The sequence below is a fragment of the Anser cygnoides genome, chromosome 9, assembly GCF_040182565.1.
Source record: "Anser cygnoides isolate HZ-2024a breed goose chromosome 9, Taihu_goose_T2T_genome, whole genome shotgun sequence".
NCBI classification, from domain to species: Eukaryota; Metazoa; Chordata; class Aves; order Anseriformes; family Anatidae; genus Anser; species Anser cygnoides.
The window spans coordinates 9,726,357-9,743,456 of record NC_089881.1 but is presented as its reverse complement, the minus strand read 5'-3'; the positions used below and the strand labels follow the sequence as shown (position 1 = coordinate 9,743,456).

The 17,100-nt window shown below is 44.8% G+C and overlaps 1 protein-coding gene across 4 annotated transcripts in view; it reads left to right on the top strand.

Annotated features, from left to right (window-relative positions):
- INPP5D (inositol polyphosphate-5-phosphatase D) overlaps window positions 1-17,100 on the top strand; it is a 57,332-nt gene that overhangs the window by 17,919 nt on the left and 22,313 nt on the right. For all 4 annotated transcript variants that reach the window (XM_067002630.1, XM_067002629.1, XM_067002628.1 and 1 more), the window contains 3 exons: window positions 11,720-11,870; window positions 14,109-14,280; window positions 15,535-15,675. In XM_067002630.1, the coding sequence (XP_066858731.1) occupies window positions 11,792-11,870; window positions 14,109-14,280; window positions 15,535-15,675 (392 nt within the window). In that variant the 5' untranslated portion in view covers window positions 11,720-11,791. The remainder of the gene's footprint in view (window positions 1-11,719; window positions 11,871-14,108; window positions 14,281-15,534; window positions 15,676-17,100) is intronic.

The window sequence follows — 17,100 nt, the reverse complement described above, 5'->3', positions numbered from 1 at the left end:
CACATTTCTAGCATGCTCAAATATATAATTTATATTAAGCTTCATTTTATTGCTGAAAATGGTACATATTCCAATTTGAATATATTCCAGTATAATGTTGGTTTTAAATCAACTTGTAAAACTCTTTACACTCTTTAAATGTAGGACTGAAGTTAATTTACAGCCAGGGCTTAGCAGAATCTGCATACTTTGTTTCTGCAATCTATCCAGATCTGTTTATACAAGGAAAATGTTCTTTCCGCTGTTGAATCTGAGGTAGGAATAAACATAATGCATTTCACAGGTTTTAGAAAACTGAAAGAAGCAGATTTAATAAGAGAACACTAGGTATTTCCTGAAACATACACATTCCCGCTACTGAATCCCTCAGTATACAAAATTCTTCATACAAACAAACCATATCCAGCTTTTGTCTAGTTTGAACCCTTTCAGAACGTTTCCAGTTTCCTGCAAATATCAAAAAAAAAAAAAAAAAAAAGTTCGGAGAAGGTGGCTTAAATCAGGTTAAAGTTGTGTATATATACAATTTCTTTTTTTGCAAACATCAAAAAGTGAAATCAAGTATTTGGAAGCTGTCACATGCCATGAAATTAGATCTCTTTTCCTTTTATTGGGATGTGGTTTTAGATAAAATTTAACTCCATTTAATGCCAAAGAATATCATCAATTTTTGTTACAGCTTGCCCTCCAATAAATGTGTTATGTCACAAACTGCACACACAAGCAGATTGTTCTAATTTTATAACTATACCTAAAAAAAATCTTAACAGATTTTGAAAGTAATATAAATAATCTGTTACTTGAAAGCCTTCATCATGCTTAAACAAATGAAAATTGAAAATTGGCAGTCCTTGCTGAATATACAGAAGTAACTTCCAGGAGCTGCAAAATTTTTTAAGATTCAGAAGGCAAAAATTAGATCTGTTAAAGACTAATCAGTTCAACAGTGATTGTTCTAGAAAAATAATTGTTTCACCTTATTCTTTTTTTGAAAGGCTTTGACTACCCACAACCACACACCCAGCAGCTCTTTTCTACCCCGCTGGATATTTCACTTCCCACTATGAACGTGTGAATGCACAAACACAAGTGCTTGAGTCTGCTCCTGGCACAAAAATGGGGCAAACACTTTGGCTGGAGGATAGGAACAAGTGGCCAGGAGGTGGTAGGAGCCTCAGTCTCCAATGGCACAGGAATTTTCTCCAGCATAAAATACTCTGTAGGAAGTTCTGCCCACCCCTGCAGATATTTCCATCCCAAATCAGCTGCTTTTGTAGGCACATTTTAAAGGGAAGGGTAGTAATCTCTGCTAAGTGAGAACTATTAGAAGGTGCTGTTTGTTGTTGTTGTTGTTTTGTTTTTAAACAGTTTTTTCACATTATTACAGTCTGTGCTTGAGAGGCAAAACGTTATAATCCTAATCAAGGCGAGCAACTTGGGGGCATCCTCCCGCATCTCCAGGACCAACAAAATGAAGATTTCTTGTATTTTCAAAACTCACCTGGCAGATGTAGAAAAATAATTGAAAGCTTACACAATCAATGTTATCAACAAGAAAATATTCTCATTTTTCAGTAGTTTGATGGATCTCAGCTTTCATATTATCAGTCATATCGTCAGAGTTTAAAGCATTTATCTTTTTTGTTTCATGTTTTCAAAGATTTCTGATGAAGTTTCATAACTGAATTTGAAGTATTCATGGAGACAGCAGATCATTCCCCTTTTGACTGTGTGGTAATGCAGTACTGTGTTTTATTGCTTCTGTGCTTTGAGGCATGACAGGTCACAGGGAGAACTACTCATTTTCAGGCAAGTCTTGAGACGTTTTCTCCAAGAAAGAAGCTAATATACTGCTGGTGATATATGAGGCTTTTGTACTTCACAAATAGATCATTTAAGATAGGAACAAGTCTTAGAAAACATTGCTATTGAATTTGCTTACTATGAATCTTACAGCAAATATCGCTGTCTGTACAAAATCACCTCTGTACTTTTACTAGAAGGGTGACGCCCCTTTTTCTTCAGAGATTTATCTTGATTTGCTGATGAGATGCATCATTGCTGGCTGTGCCCGCAATACAGAGATGCAACTCACCCAGCAGGTCACATGTAATATTTAGGCTCCAGTTAGACCTTGATCACTTGATCTGTTCTGCAGCCTTAGGTAACTGGGCCAGTAGACCCTACACGTGTGCTGCTGCTTATTACTGATGGCTAACCTGTGAAAAATAGAAAGATACAATCACCTTTTAATAACATTTGATTGAGTGGATTTTCCTAGTTGCACTTGTTGTAGGTAAACTCAATCTGTTTAACCTTTTACCTTTACCAATACAAAGTTATTTAGCCAATACCTTTCAAACCGACCTTTTGGTGGTTGAGGCAAATTCCATTTAAAGTTTTTGAAGAAATGGGGAATCCTTTAGTTTTAAGGTTGAAATGTAAGTGCAAGGTACACAGGACTTGATTTCAAATGGCAAAATGGTTTGGGGAAACGAAACAGACTTCAGCAAAGATAGCTCAGATTCGGTCATTTCGTAGTCCCTCTGAGAGAATGAAATCATAATGCAGCCTTCGGTTGTTCCTAGTTCTTTGCCCTGCTGTCTGACTTCTGTCTTCAGTTCATAACTTCTGACAGGGTTTTCCGTCTTGGTTCTCCGCTGAAAGTTTAAGTTGGGTCCCTTCTCCCAGTTCCATCTCAAGGCTCCAAACCTTTCCTTTTCCAGTATTTAGTGTTTGGTGTCTGTTGAAACTGGGATCCATTCAGCACAGAAGACGACAGGGAAGGCAGACAGCTGATTTTGGATCCTTTCGCGTCTGACTGCACAGCTGAGAGGCCACACACTGAAATGCAGCGTAGGATTGATCTGTGCAGGCACAGCTGCTGTAGGCACACATCCACCTGCCTCAGGGAAAAGGCCTTTCTCGTAGGACTTCCAGCACTGTGCACTGTTGCCTGGGGGTATTATTTGTTGCTATTTATTGCCTCGTAATGGGGGAAAAGCTGAAGAGGACTTGGGAGTTTCCAAGGAGGAGCAGGTATCAGTGACCAGCAATAGTTTTCCCAGCTCAGTTACTGTCAGATGTGAGCTTTGACAAAATCAGAATGGTCACCTCCACAAACTGCCTTCAGAAATAAAGACTGTTGCATTTGCTGCCTTTGGTTGCTTTGTTGAGTCAAGGACCTATGTTTTCAGGTTTGTCTTGGTAACCACTAGGGCCTAAATACTTTGCAAAGAACTGAAAATGGAAATTTTCATTTGACTCAAAGTGCTGAAGCTTTTCAGTGGAAAATGAAAAGCACAAGGCTTGTGATAAATTTAAAAAAAAAAAAAAAGTTGTCAAAGTAGTGTACTCTAAAAGTTTTGCTTAAATTCTACCCACACACTACAGAAGTGCTAAAAATTGCTTTGGATCCCCATGGCTCTGCAGTCCTGGCTCATTCATCAGCAACTCATCTGACTTGCACCTTATAGCTAAATTTAACAACAGTCCCTCATGTTCTGTCATGGAACCATGCTGTTGTTTGCTTGTTGTAGATGTAAATCTTTTTTGTTATAACAGAAATTATGAAAGGGTTGGTTGCTCAGGAGGTTCCTCTTGTTATGAGTTGGATCATAGTATGCTCTGTTGGTGAAACCTTTTCCGATGGCTAGAGTTTGAAAGTTTTATTTAGTGTGAAGGAGCTCCTCGAGTACATGGTGTTGGTGCTTTCTGTAACTGCTTGGTGTTCTTAATAGCTTGTACCTAACTATATTAGTTAGATATTTGGCAGTTGCCATGCTTTTTATGTGAATTGTGGAGTGCCAGAGCAGAATGAAATGGGGTCTTTAAATAGGATCTGGGTACGTTAATTTTGTGACCTATGTCTTCATTCTGTGTGAAAGAATGCCATTTAGAACAACTTCTGTGGGTTCTTTACCTTCCAGAACTTCTGATGTGTTTTTCTTTAGGATGTAGAATTTTTACTAAAAAATTGAGATAAAAATTTGGCAGTCAGCTATACTCTACTAAAAACTCCTTTCAGTTTTCCTTCTCTTCAACAGAGTATTTTAATTTGCAAATGTTCTGATTCTGCCATGGGAGCATTTGCTACCTGTGAACATGGCCAATTGTCAGGCTGCCAGAATGTAGCCTGCGTGGGATCACATAGATGAAAACTCTCAAAGGGCCAGAGGAGTTCGGCACTGGCAGATAGGACAGAATCTTTTTAGGGCTCACTCAAACTGTGCTCACGTTCCCCACACAGAGCATGTTAAACCCTTAAAACAGCATGAACAGAATGCATTGTCTTCCTCAAGTCTTTCCCATGAAATTGTGGGTAGGAAATAATGAGATGGTCATTTTGACCAAAATCGGATCAGGAAAGAGTTCAGGTTTTAAACTAGATTTTCACTGTAGCTTGGGTCAGCATTTGTCTCCTTCCCAGTTAGCAACAGAGGCAAGAATGCTTATTTGCACCTGGTTAACTTGTTTCCGTCTAGCATTAACAGGATTCATATTTTGTGCACATATTTCAAGCAAGCAAGGAAGTAGGTGCTGAACTTTAACAAATGTTTTGTGCATGCTATTATGAAATGAAAATTGTTTAGCATTCCATTTTTTAATATGGACTATGAGAAAGGAATCGTGATGCAGTGACAGTAATTCATGTACAACATCTCAAGTCAGTATGATGATTAAAGAAATGAAGCTTGTGGTAGAGGCAATATGTGATGATGGTGTCTTTCAGTTTCATTTTAGGAACAGAGGGGGGTTTTAAAGGATTGACAAAGCAGTAATTTTCTTTATTTTTTTCTTCCTTTTAACTTAGTGCTTTGTTTGTTTGTGATGTCTGATTTTCAGCCAGGAACAAAACACAGAAGTAATGCATACTTAGTTCTAAATAATTTGCAATTCCTTGTTTACTTCCATCAATAATCTCCTCTTTCAGAACTTCTGAAGCCATCTTTCCCAGGATTTTTCTAATTTCCATGTTTTTTACCCAAAGTCTTACATGTAAAAGGCCACTCTAGCAAAAGTGACAAGAGTAAGCAAACCTGAGCATCAGGATCAAACCATATGCAAAATGGGACAAGAAAGCATCTCAGAGGAGACAGGAACTATTCACCTTCGGTTCTGTCCACCGTTACTCGGATTATATATCCCACAACCACACTTAAGCTGTGCCGTTCTCCCAAAAAGTTATACAATTTTTTGCAGTCGAGGTGCAGCTCTGACCACCCGCGGGCATCCTTTGCCTGGGCTCTCTGGTTTCCTCCCCTTGCCCCTTCTGTCCTGCTCAGTTCCCGTACTTGGGCCCCTGTTACTGAGCTTTATCAAGTGCCTGAACGCTGCTGTCCCACCACTTACTAAAGTCCATTCCTTTACTGACTCTCCCTGTCACAGGATCCCCCTTTTCCTCAGCCACTTACTTGTTCCTCTCCCTTTGTGCTCTGTGCTCAGCCCCATTTTCTTCCTGCCGTGGGTGTTGCATTCACGACAGGGTACGTTTCTGGGTGACTTGTATTTTGGGAAGTAGCTATAGCTTATTCTCCCAGCTGTGATTCCTGCGCATGGTCCCATTCCTGTGAAATGCTCCTGAAATTGCTTAGCACAAGATTTCATCTATGAATAAGAAATGCTTTCTAACAAAACAAAACTGAAGCCCAAACAGGCTGCTTTAGAAATCATTTACCAGAAATTTCTTATCTCTTAAGTTCAGCTTTTTAGTGAAATATATATGCCTGCCTACATGAGAGCCAAAAGGAAATTTAAAAATGCCACCTAGACTTCCTAGCTAGCAGACAGTCTTGAAGACAACTGTTTCCCGAAGCAGGAAAGCTATGACTTTTTTTTTTTTTTTTCAAATCTAAAAGGAAAAAATGTTCCTTCCAGCATTTAGCACCAAAGTAGAAGTGACCTGATTTTCAGCTTCCACTTAAGTTGGTGGGTATTACAGGAGTTTTTTAACTTTGAGAACTTACTGACTGGTCCTGAAATGCCTATATATGGATTTAAATACCTGGCTTAAGGCACTCTGGTTAGAAAAGATTGCCTTTAAGCAATACAAGCAGATGACCAGTTTCCTAGTTCCTCCTTGCGCCTTGGCTCAGGAAAGGAAAACACTTCCTCTTCCTCCTGAGGGCCCCAGACTTCCTGTGCCATCTATTTATACGGTTGTTGTAATGAGCCCCGCGTTAACCACTTCCTTGCCTGCCGTAGCGTGGGCTCTACGTTGTTTAAATCTGTTGTTGCTTTGTCCTTGTAGTCCACCTGCAGCTTCTCTTAAAGGTGTGTTCAGAGCTGCTCCTCAGCACACCGGCATCAGGAGCATCATTTTGTCTAGGTGTTTTGGTGTCCGGGCGATGCTGCTTGGAGATAATGAAGAAGAGCAGACTTAGGCTGGGCCCTGTTGGCCTTTTTACACCAGGTATAAAGGAAGAGTAGATGATCGGCCATATTAAAAGCTGTCAAAAAGTTTAGGTAAATGAATTTGGAAAGGGATCGCAAGATTTAGCCAAAGACCAGTGATTAAGGGCTTTAGCCATACATGTTTTCTGAAATGGAGAACCTATTCAGTGTGAGAGTGGGAACAAGTTATAGCTACTGTTTCAAATAATCATACAGCGAGGTTAAAGAAGGTGCAAGAGAAATGAGTGGAAGGACTCGCAGAGCTGAGGGCAGTTTCTGGAGGACAGGAGATACCAGGACATCCTGTGGGAAAAGGTTTCTAGCTGAGCAGGCTGGAGTAAGAAGGGTAAGGGGATGATCTGAGGGTTTGGTTTGGGATGCAGCTCAGAGAGCTGGGTGACCGTGACAAGCAAGCTCACGTTCGGTTTTACCAGCCTTCTTCAAGGATACAGCGAGGTCTGGGCAAAGAGGCAGTGGGCAGATTGGAAGGGGGCTTCCTACAGGTGCAGAATTAGGGGTGGCAAGAGGCCTTGTAAGGCCTCCACATCTACTGTTTGCCCTTTTTTCAGGTTGGAGCAGGATTTGGTGCTTACTAGCCAGCTGTGGGGGATGCCTGGGTGCTCTGCTATGACACCTCCAGAGACAGGGACACTCACTGTGTAGCCTGACTGCACTGTCTTTGGCAAATTCCCTTGAGATCTAATCTCAATCTCCACTGTTGCAAAGCAAGCCAGCCACATCTGCTGTCCTTGGGGGACTTACTGCACGGCTGATTGCCATCTTCTTTATGTGAGAATTTTAAACTTACGAGACTGCTATCGTGACCTCTCCAGGCTGCCCCTTTGCTGGACTGTACCAAGACTTTTATTTCAAGCTTTGCTTGTAAATCACATTTTCCAACTGTTCTGCCATCCTTGTCATTTTTCCTTGGGACTCCCTCTGGTATTTTCATTTGTTCCTTAAAAAACAGTGCCAGGGTGGATGCGGCAGTCCAGATATGGCCTTGCAGCACCGAGTACAGAAAGACAGCTTCTTCCTGGGTCTCATATGACAGTCCCACTAATAGATCTTACAAAGACATAGGCTTTTTCTGATGCAGTTTCCCACTGTAAAATTGTTGCACAGCCTGATTCACGGTTATCCAGATTTCTTTGTGCAATTCTGCAGTTTTACAGGTCGTTCCCTATATTACATATATTCGCTCAGTGTTTCCTTTCTGTATGTGTGTATCAGTGCAAAGCTGAGGTGCCTGCAGTGATGCTGGAGGAATCAATGCAGAGCACGGCACCCTGGAAGCAGAGCCTGCCGTCTGTGCTGCCCCCCGTCCTGTGAGCTGTGTGAGCAAGTTTCTGGGGATGTGGTGTGTTGTTCTGGAGATGACACTTGCCATCCACGTTTTTAATGACTTGAAACAATTCACTTTACAATTAAAACAAGATCTGTCCTGTGATAAGCCGAAGGAAATACTTACTAAATGAAGGGGGTGGGGGGAAGTGGATTTCATTGTTGGGCTCTGCTTGGGTGGCTCCTGCTTGCTCTGCGCTGCCCCATCCTGCTCGCTTTTGTTTGCATTGCCCTGTTCCACGTCTGCTCCCTGTCTCAAACACAAGAGCAAGTTTGCATGAAGTTAAGGCTCTGTTTTGCCTTGCTCCTGACATCCAATGTGGTTTTCTGGAGGCTGTTTATTCAGAGTGCACCACCAGTCTGTTTTTTGCTGATGGTCTCTACAAGATGCTGAGCAGCACAATGCTGGTATTTTACTTCCCACCACTGCTCTCCCTCCTTAGCCTATGAACCTTTTCTGCAAAGTCAGGTGCGAAGAAAGCGTATGTCCTTGCTCACTGGCACCTGGACAACTTGCAGCCGCGTGTCAAATACCGCAACTAGCATTTGTCATGCCGGGTTTGTTCTCATTCTTTCCCCATGAGGAGAGGCAAGTGCAGTGTGGTCTTGCTTTTACAGTTCTCTCTCTCCCCTTTCAAGCAATATATAGTTGTTGCTGTGATTCTGTGCAGAGGGAGACAGCGCAAAGCTGCGTGCCCTGCCCTCCCAGGGGGAGCAGGAGTTTTGGGGGCTGCCTTGGATCAAGAGGAGCTCATTTCACAGCACAGGCAAACAGGCAGAGGGTTGTTGGGCGCTGCTCGTGCCAGAGGGGAACAGCCCTTCCCACGTGCTTCCTCCATTGAGGTTCTTGCAAATAACAATTACAGCACAAAAGAAAATGAGCTAGGATAATCCAGCGATCTTTCCTTTCAGATTCTCATGATGCATAGCAACTGGGGAAGACGCTGGAGCTCCCTTACCATGGGAGGAAGCCGAGCAAGTTTGAGGCCACCCCATCCTTCCCGCTGCTTGGCCACAGCTGGTCGGAGCTCCTGACCCCCCCTGCCTCCCTGCCTCCTTATTGCAGCTCTCATCATCCCTGTGCAGCTGCTCGGAACACGCGTTCAGCTCCCTGCTGAATTCTGTCCTAACATGAAAGTGCTGTCCTTTATGTTTGCTGTGCACAGTGGGGAGCGGGTCCTTTTTGCCCTGAATGTGCTGTGGAAAGGGGGCACTTGGAGGAGCCGGGATGGAGACTGGCTCTCTTTGGGAAGGAGCGGCTGGATCCAGGTGCATCCAATTCCCAGTTACTCCACATGGCAGGGGTGCAGTGTGGAGCAGGGCAAGTGAAGGCTGGGGTGGCCACGAGTCCCCATTATCCATGAGAGAGGAGATGGCTGGGTTCATGCAGGTGGCTGAAGCCCGCGTGCCTGAGCCAAGCTGCCAGAAATAAGGTGCGTAATGGCCAGGCCTCTCTGCATGTCTGTTCCTGCACGTGAGCCAGGGTTTATCACCTCTCTGGGGAAATTGAGCTGGACCACAGGCTTCGGTCCACTCCTGAAATGCAAGGCTATGAGTTTAGAGGAAGGAGGTCTCTTAGAAAATGCTGCTGCTTCTGGTTACCACAGAGACCAGGATGGTTTTGGAGACTGAACTCTCCTTGGCAGCAAAAAGTGCTAATTCAGCCTTTCCTCCCACTTACATCAAGGCTCCATTTGTCCTGAAGAGAGCTGTGCAGGGCATGCTGTTGTCTTGCAGGAGCTGAGAGGCAAAACAAGGCTGGATGCGGCAGCTTTGGGCATTGGGGTGGGAGGGGTGCTGTGCAGGAGTGGGATGGCTCACCTCCATGTCAGGGGAGGTCAGGGAAGCAGGCAAACAGCAAGGCCTTTGGAAGTGAAGTAGGAGTGTGAAGACAAGTTTGGAAAGAGGAGGAGCGGGGGCAGGCTGCAGTGATCCAAGAGGTGGGGGAGAGCTCTGACAGCAAAGCTTTCCTCTTGCAAAGATCTAGAAGACAAACCCCGACCCTCCCTGTTTACCCTCTAAGTGTTTTAGGGTCTCAGTGCGTGCTCTCATGGGCCTGCTGCCTTTTTCCAGGTGCCCTTCGGGGTAGCTCAGGGCAAAACGAAAACATAATCCACTGTTTGCCGAAGCACTGCCTCAATGCTGAATGTGCCGTTTTCCAGAATACGAGAAGAATAAATCTTGCTAAATGCAGGAACACCTGGGAGGCTGCAGGCAGAGCTCTCAAGCATCATACGCATTAGTTAGGAAAATTTCTTGCTGTGCCTTTAGAGGCATGCGGGTGTAGTTAAAACAGAAAGACAGGCCTGAGGGTAGTGAAGGCTTCAAATGTGGTTCAGCATTGAAAGCTTTGTCCTCATTTTTGGCCAGAGATTTTACTCTTTGAGGAAAAGCTGAAAAGAAATCTTGTTGCTAGGACTCACTGAAGACATTTTTCTGTTGTGCTCACTTAAGGCTTATGTCAGCGTTTCTCCTGTTTAATCTCTTGTTTTTAATGAATTTGCCTTTAAAAAAGGTTCACAGATAATAAGAGATTGGGCAAACAAATGGCAGGTAAATAAGCCTGTTCAAACTTGCGTTAAAACTTATGTATGTTAATTTTTACAGCCAATTGTTGCAAGCAAAAAGAAATGAATGTGTCCTGCCTGTCTCTAGCCAGAATGTCTCAAGAATGGCTGCATAACGAGTTATTTCAGATGGCAGGCTTAAGCAACTAAACCATAAACATGTTTCCTGTGCAAAATCTAGCTGTATACATGTAAAATAGTGCAAGTCAAGCCTGCCACTAGCATCATCTGGTATTTCTTTTGGTTGCCCGCTACTGCTGTGTCCGCAGGTGTGAACACTTCCTGGTGTTGCTCTGGAAAGCAGCTACCCCGCACGGTCCTGCCCCTGTCCTTGATGTTCTGCTGCACGTGCAGGTGGGGCTTGCTTGTATTGGCTTCTCTGGGAAAACCTCTCATCCAGAAAGAGCACGCCCCGCGAGGGGCGATCAGAGCTTCTGTTAAGGGTTTGCATAATCCTTAAGTGCAGTTTTGGAGATAATACGCTGCTCTTTCGTGTCGGTAGGCGGGGAGGTCTGTGCAGAGCCGTGACAAAGCATTTTTCTGCCCTGGGTATGGCCCTTGGTTGGAGCAAAGTAGCAGGATTGCAGGGATGGCTGCTGTTCCTGCTTGGCGAACCCAACAGATTTACCGTTCACAGCAACTTCGGATATATAGATACAATTGCTCTAAAATTTTGCCTCTGCAAATGTCTAAAACCTTATTCCCTATATTTGCCATTTACAAGTATCTATTTCTTGAGATTGGTGGCCAGGGCTGTGCTAGAAACAGGTTTAGTCATAGTTAAAATTCAGCTGGCAAGCTCAGTGTCATGCCTGCCTGATGCATTCACAGTGCTATCTGTGTCCTCAGCTTCCGAAATCTTCATTTGAGCACCTTTTTTTCACATGACAGTGCCTTGCCAGCTTGTTGCATTTGAACGTAGCTCTGAGCTTTTGAATCCTGGAAGGAATAGGATGCTAACATCTAGATTTAGACATGTTTACCTTGCAATTTCACAGAAAAATTCTTCCTGGATGCCACAAAATACAAGATAGTCCAGGGGTTTGTGCTCAGCAGGAGAGGGAATGCAAAAAATTAATCTGGGAGAGTTCTTTGTTTTTAACGATTTCTTCTGCTTTGATGCCAAGCACACTGAATCAAGCGAGAGAGCTCTTCCATTTGGCTTCACTGAACCTTTGAGGCTGCCATTTTTGCTGAGACTGGCTGGAACATGTGTGCATATCTGTTTCTGTTTGCACTGCAAGTGTTGTTCCGCACAGAGCCAGTGGTCTGATGGGCAGGAAGAGCTGGGCTGGCTTTCTCTGGACAGTGAGCGTGGGTTTTGCTCTCTCTATGACTTTGTTTTTCCCTTGTGAGGAGCAACGCTTCTGTGGTAGGAAATCCCAGGCCATGACAGCCTCTGTGTTTTGTTTCAGGCATCAGAGGGTGTTCCCGTGAAGTATTTTGAGAACTTGGAGGAACTGATAGAATTTTACAAGAAAGAGAACATGGGTCTGGTATGGCACCTCAAATATCCAGTGCCGCGAGAAGAGGAAGAAGCTCCAGATGAGCCAGAGGAGGATGCTGGTAAGAAGCCCACGATGTGACTCAATGAGGCAGACCCTTGACACTTTGGACTGGAGGTAGTTGTACTGGCAGGAGGATTAGAGGGTGTTGTGCAACAAACCTGGTGCAGGGCACAGAGAGACCTGAGCTGTCAAGACCTTGAGGCAGTGCATCCCCATGGCCCCAGAGAGGTACTGCATCTGGAGCAACACTAGCTCCCTGAGGGACTACACTGAGGCTCTCTGCAGAGTGTATTGTCCTGGGTGCAGGCCTGACTAATCTGTTGTCCTTCACCTGGGCTCAGACTGGGTTATGTTCAGCCGTCTCTCATGTCTCTGCACCTCTCTCCCTGCACTGCAGCCGTAGGACTGCTGTCCCAGCAGCAGAGGTGCTCCCCTAGAGACTTGGATCGCGTCTCTCTGCACTGCATCTGCCTGCAGTTGCTGTGGGTCTTGGACCCTCTGAAACTCAGCCCCCCTGTTCTGCTCTGATCTAGAGGAAGTCTCTAACCATCATAGCCAGAGGGCACACATCCCACAGTGGCAGACAGTCTAGCTCTTTGTACAGAGGCAGATGTATGATGAAGAGGTGTGACTGGCATCATCCCAAATGTTATATATGAAATGTCACTGTGAGTTCCTGACACTCACTGGTCTAGGTTCGTTCCTTGGATTTTTTTTCCTAGATCATCCCTTGGATCTGTCATTGTTCTCCGAAATCCCAGGGGAAGGTCGTGCCCACAGAGGCATCCTTCCTGGCCTTTCTGATGTCTGTCCGGAAATGATGTGCATTACAATAAAAATTGCCTGAAGGACTTGCTCCCCATGACAGACAGGCATCTTCACTAAAACAGATTGATATGCCTGTGTATGTTTGTGCAATCCAATGGATCTCTAATAGGAGCTGAAAGATTTTGCTTTGCAATTATCATGAAGAAACAGAACAAAATTTTGCAAAGCTGCTCAGGAAAGATGTTCCTGTTTTTTGGCCAGCTGCATTAAATCTCCTGCTCTCAGGGCGGGGGAGGGAACTACAGCAAAAATAATACACAGAGAAGCAAGCAGCAGGGAGTGAAGTTCTAGCCAAGACTAAGAGCCTTTAGATGAAGAGATATTAGCACGTGGGCTGGGCCATTTATATACAGAATTTAATTTTGTAAGGCTTTTGGTGCCATCATCCTGGACCCATGTAGGGCCTATAGATGCCTGCCCGTCCTAAGCACAGAACTGCAGAGGTGCCTCTGTCTGCAGATGAGCACCCAGATACCCCACAGATGCACTGCTCAGCCATGCTGTTGCTCAGGGTTGTGGTAGCTCTGTGAGTCACAGCTTCTGCCCAGGAGCAAAGGATCAGTTCTTTGATGGTGTGGTTTTTTTTAATAATGAAAATTCGACCATTAGGAATAACCAAAAAAAAAACAACCCTCACAACTCTTGGTCAACTTATGGTCTGAATTTTTGGGTGGCGTGTGGTGCCAGGAGTTGGACTCGATGATCCTTATGGGTCCCTTCCAACTCGGGATATTCTGTGATTTTGACTCAACCAGCTGCATAGGACAGGCATAACAAAGTGCTGGAGCAGTAGGTATGAAAAGAAAGGCAACAAGGGTTGGGATAAATGGAGAGGCCCACTCTTCTCCCAGGAAAGGGAAGGATAATATGCTGAGCAGCAAGATGACAGGGGTCTGAGAGAGCAGGAAAACACTTCACATTTCCAACTGGATGGCTACAGGACAAGGCAGGGTATTCAGTCCCTCTGTATTGCATTACATTTTCTCCATCCATGTCTGCTTACTTCAGCTGTCTGCTTCTTTCCATTAGCAGCTTCCGGTGCTCCTCCTAACATGCCCCTCCATCCGTTCTGCCCCAGCAGCACATCTCCATGATAACAGTAATGATATGGATGGGGTACAGCTATGCTTTCTAAGCATTATATTCATAGTAACTAATTAGCCTTCATAGCTGCTCTGCAGATGGAACAGTCAGGGTGGCTTGGGTAAGGCTGTACTGCAAGGCAGAGCACAAGTGCACAGGAGGTCCAAGCCTGGTGGCTCAGCCTGCTGGTCTCACATCACTGAGGGTATGACTGGGCCAGTATCGAGCCCCGAGCTTTCCAGCTGTGGAACCGCAGGCCTTTCCGAATGGATGGTTTCTGCAGTGACTGCTACTGTGGTGCAAACTCTGCCCTGCCTGTGGGAGAGGGGGATGTGGTCACGTTGCTGTGCTGGGATGACTGTGCCTGTCCCTTCCTCCTTGTTAGACCTGGTACCCACGCCTCCCATCCTGCCCCCGCGCAATATCCTCATGGCATTACCAAGCAGCGAGACGAAGGATGTGTCTTCTCTCCCTGAAAACTCCAGGGTGGCAGATGTCAACAAGCTGTCCCTTTCTGAGACACTACTCCAGCGACTGCAGTACCAGGACACGAGCAGGTGAGGTTGGCAAGTCACAAGCAGCAGAATCAGCCTTTAGTCCAGCTCTGTACTGTCTGGAGTCTCTCAAATAGGTCCCCAGCTGTCCCAAAGATTCAGCCAAAGTACTCTTCATTTACACTAATGAACAGAGAACAGACTGAGACCTATGGTGTGTTGGCTACACCTTATGGTCAAGCTGTCATCTACGAAAGATACTTTTTTGAAGTATTAAAATCAACAATAGACTTTCTCCACCAAGTTATAGTTTTTGTATGGAGTGTGGTGATATGTGAGAGAATGTGGTATACTAGCCCTGCACTTAAACTGCAGATTGAATCAGGAGCCATCAGCAAGTCCTCAAAAAGAATAAACTGCTGTGTGGATTTACAGGTGCTCAAAGTGATTTATTGCAGCTACAGGTCTGACTCACATTGTCCCACATGCTAGGTGTGTCAAATCTGGGCATCCACTGAAGTCTTAGAGGAAGCTTTGTGACATTTAATGGTCAAATCTACAAAACTAAAAAAAAAAAAATAATATAATCAGAAGGCATGCTTGTGGGCAGGGCAGTGGGAGGCTGGGTGAGCAAACAGTGGTAGTGCATGGCAGCACAGGTCCTGTTGTGGTCAGCCAGTAGCAGCTGGCTCACTGGGAGAAACCCAGTTTTGGTTGGCTGCCTGCACCACTTCATCTGCTGTCAGCCAGCTGGGACTTTCTGCATTTGTCAGAGCACAGGACAGCACATACAGTCTGCTTGGTTCATCCCTTCTTGTGGTGCTGGAGTCCAGGCACCACAGAGGCAGTGCTTCCCATACAGCTCTGCAGTCTCCGCAGCCCTCAAAACTGTTTTGGAATAAAGCCTTCTAAGTGGGATATGATGAGATGAAAAGGGGTCTTCATCTCCCCAGAATCCCCAAATTGTCAACTATTAGCTACCTCTCAGCAGCCTGGTTTCACTTTCCAGGGCTGATGATCTGCCTGTGGCTCTGGCAAAGCTAGGCATCACAAGACCTCCCCTGGCATGAGCGCTCAGCAGTCAGGAAGGAGAGAATTTAGGGTGGTGAAGGGGAGAGAGGAGAAGGTATCAGCAGTGGGGGGAGGGATCCATAGTCCTATTCTGAAAATTGCATATTTGAACTGAAATCCAAGGCACACTGCCCCCATCTGTCTGTGCTGGCAGTGGATGTTTCAGAAAAAAAAAAAAAAAGCTATAAAGCTGCCTAATATTTGGGAGCAGAGAGCTGGTTTTTGACTTTTATGTTTCTTTCCCAGTGTCTCTGATGAGCATCTTAAGCTCATCCAGGATTACCTGCGAGTTCACATCATCAGTGACTTTGAGATGGTGCAGACTGGCTCAAGCAATCTTCCCCAGCTGAAGAAACTGCTTACGCTTCTTTGCAAAGGACTCTTCAGGTAATTACAGGCTGATTTTCAGAGATAACAGTATAATGTGGTAATGCTGTAGCTTAATGTAGGTGCCACATGTATGCATTCAGAACCTGCATTGCTGGCATAGTAAACCTGCTTACCCTCAAAAACATTGTATTTGGATCTCATGACCTGTGATTCTGGCTCAAAGATGTGAAATCTATGCAAAAAAGACACAGCTCTGACAGTGAAGTTTACCTGTAGGTGGTTTCAGTCAGTGGAGTTTTTAGTGGAGGGCTTTTTTTCTTTGTTTAGAAAGAAAAAAAGCAAAAAATGCACTATAACCGATTAACTGCATAATTTGGTAATGCATAAATGACACCCACAGAATTGTCAAGCACAAGTTGTTTATGGAAACAAGCACATATTGGTGTATAGTTATGTTTTAAACACTGATTTTCTTTCCCACTAAAGCATTGTGAACCTGGAGCAATTCCACTGATGTCAGTAAAGTCCAGCTCAAAGGAAAAGAGAAATAAGGCTAAGACTACAAATTTTACCTTTCCCATTTATAGCTCTTCCAGGCCACAAATAGGAAAACTCCAATACGGAACTAAAACCTTGCAGAGCTCCCTGTATTTTCTCTGCTGGAAAGATGTGATTTCCCCTCTTTGCTGCTTTTGTAAGCAAATGAGGTTAGCACACGCTGTCACAAAGATGTTAAAGAAAGCACCCTATGGCAGAGGGCCCACTTCCACATTTTTATGTGTGGCTTGCAATATCCTTCTCTCCAAAGTATTTAGAAGTGAGGCTGGTAGTGCTGCTGCCCTGGTCTTGTACTCCTAGAGCTCACCAAGGCTAAAATGAGCTAAAATGAGGGTAGGATACTGGTGATCTGCTTAGCATTAACCCATGCACAGAAGGCAGAGAGTGAGTGACGTTCTTAGCTGCCTGGGACCACAATTACTCCCCAGAAGACGTGGGTGGGCGCAGTGCACATTTTACCAGGCGAAGGGCGAGGCGTACGCCGCCCTGCTACTTCTGCCAGAAGCCAGCCACCCACAGATGAGCCCCAGCAGGACTGAGAATGGGCTGTACAAAGAGCTGCCCTTCTTCTGCACCCTGCGTGAGAGTTTTTGCTTCTCTACGCCCACATGGGGGAGACCCAGGTGGCCAGCTAAGAATAAATCTGATCAATGGAAACTAAAATCTAATGAAATCACAAGTGAAAGTTTTGTGCTGCTAAAATATTTCCAGTACTGCTGTTCTGATGATGGCTGGCTTTTTCCATTTCCAACTTATTTTCCTTCACCTTCTCTGGGTTTCATAACCCTCAGAAATGTGCATGGGATGGCAAGAAAGAAAGAGATGCAACAGGTTCACAGTCCTCTACAGTGCCAGGACAACTTTTACGTTTCCAGATTTTCTGTAGGATTTTTGGTGGCTGGACTTTGCAAAGCATCGTCCTCA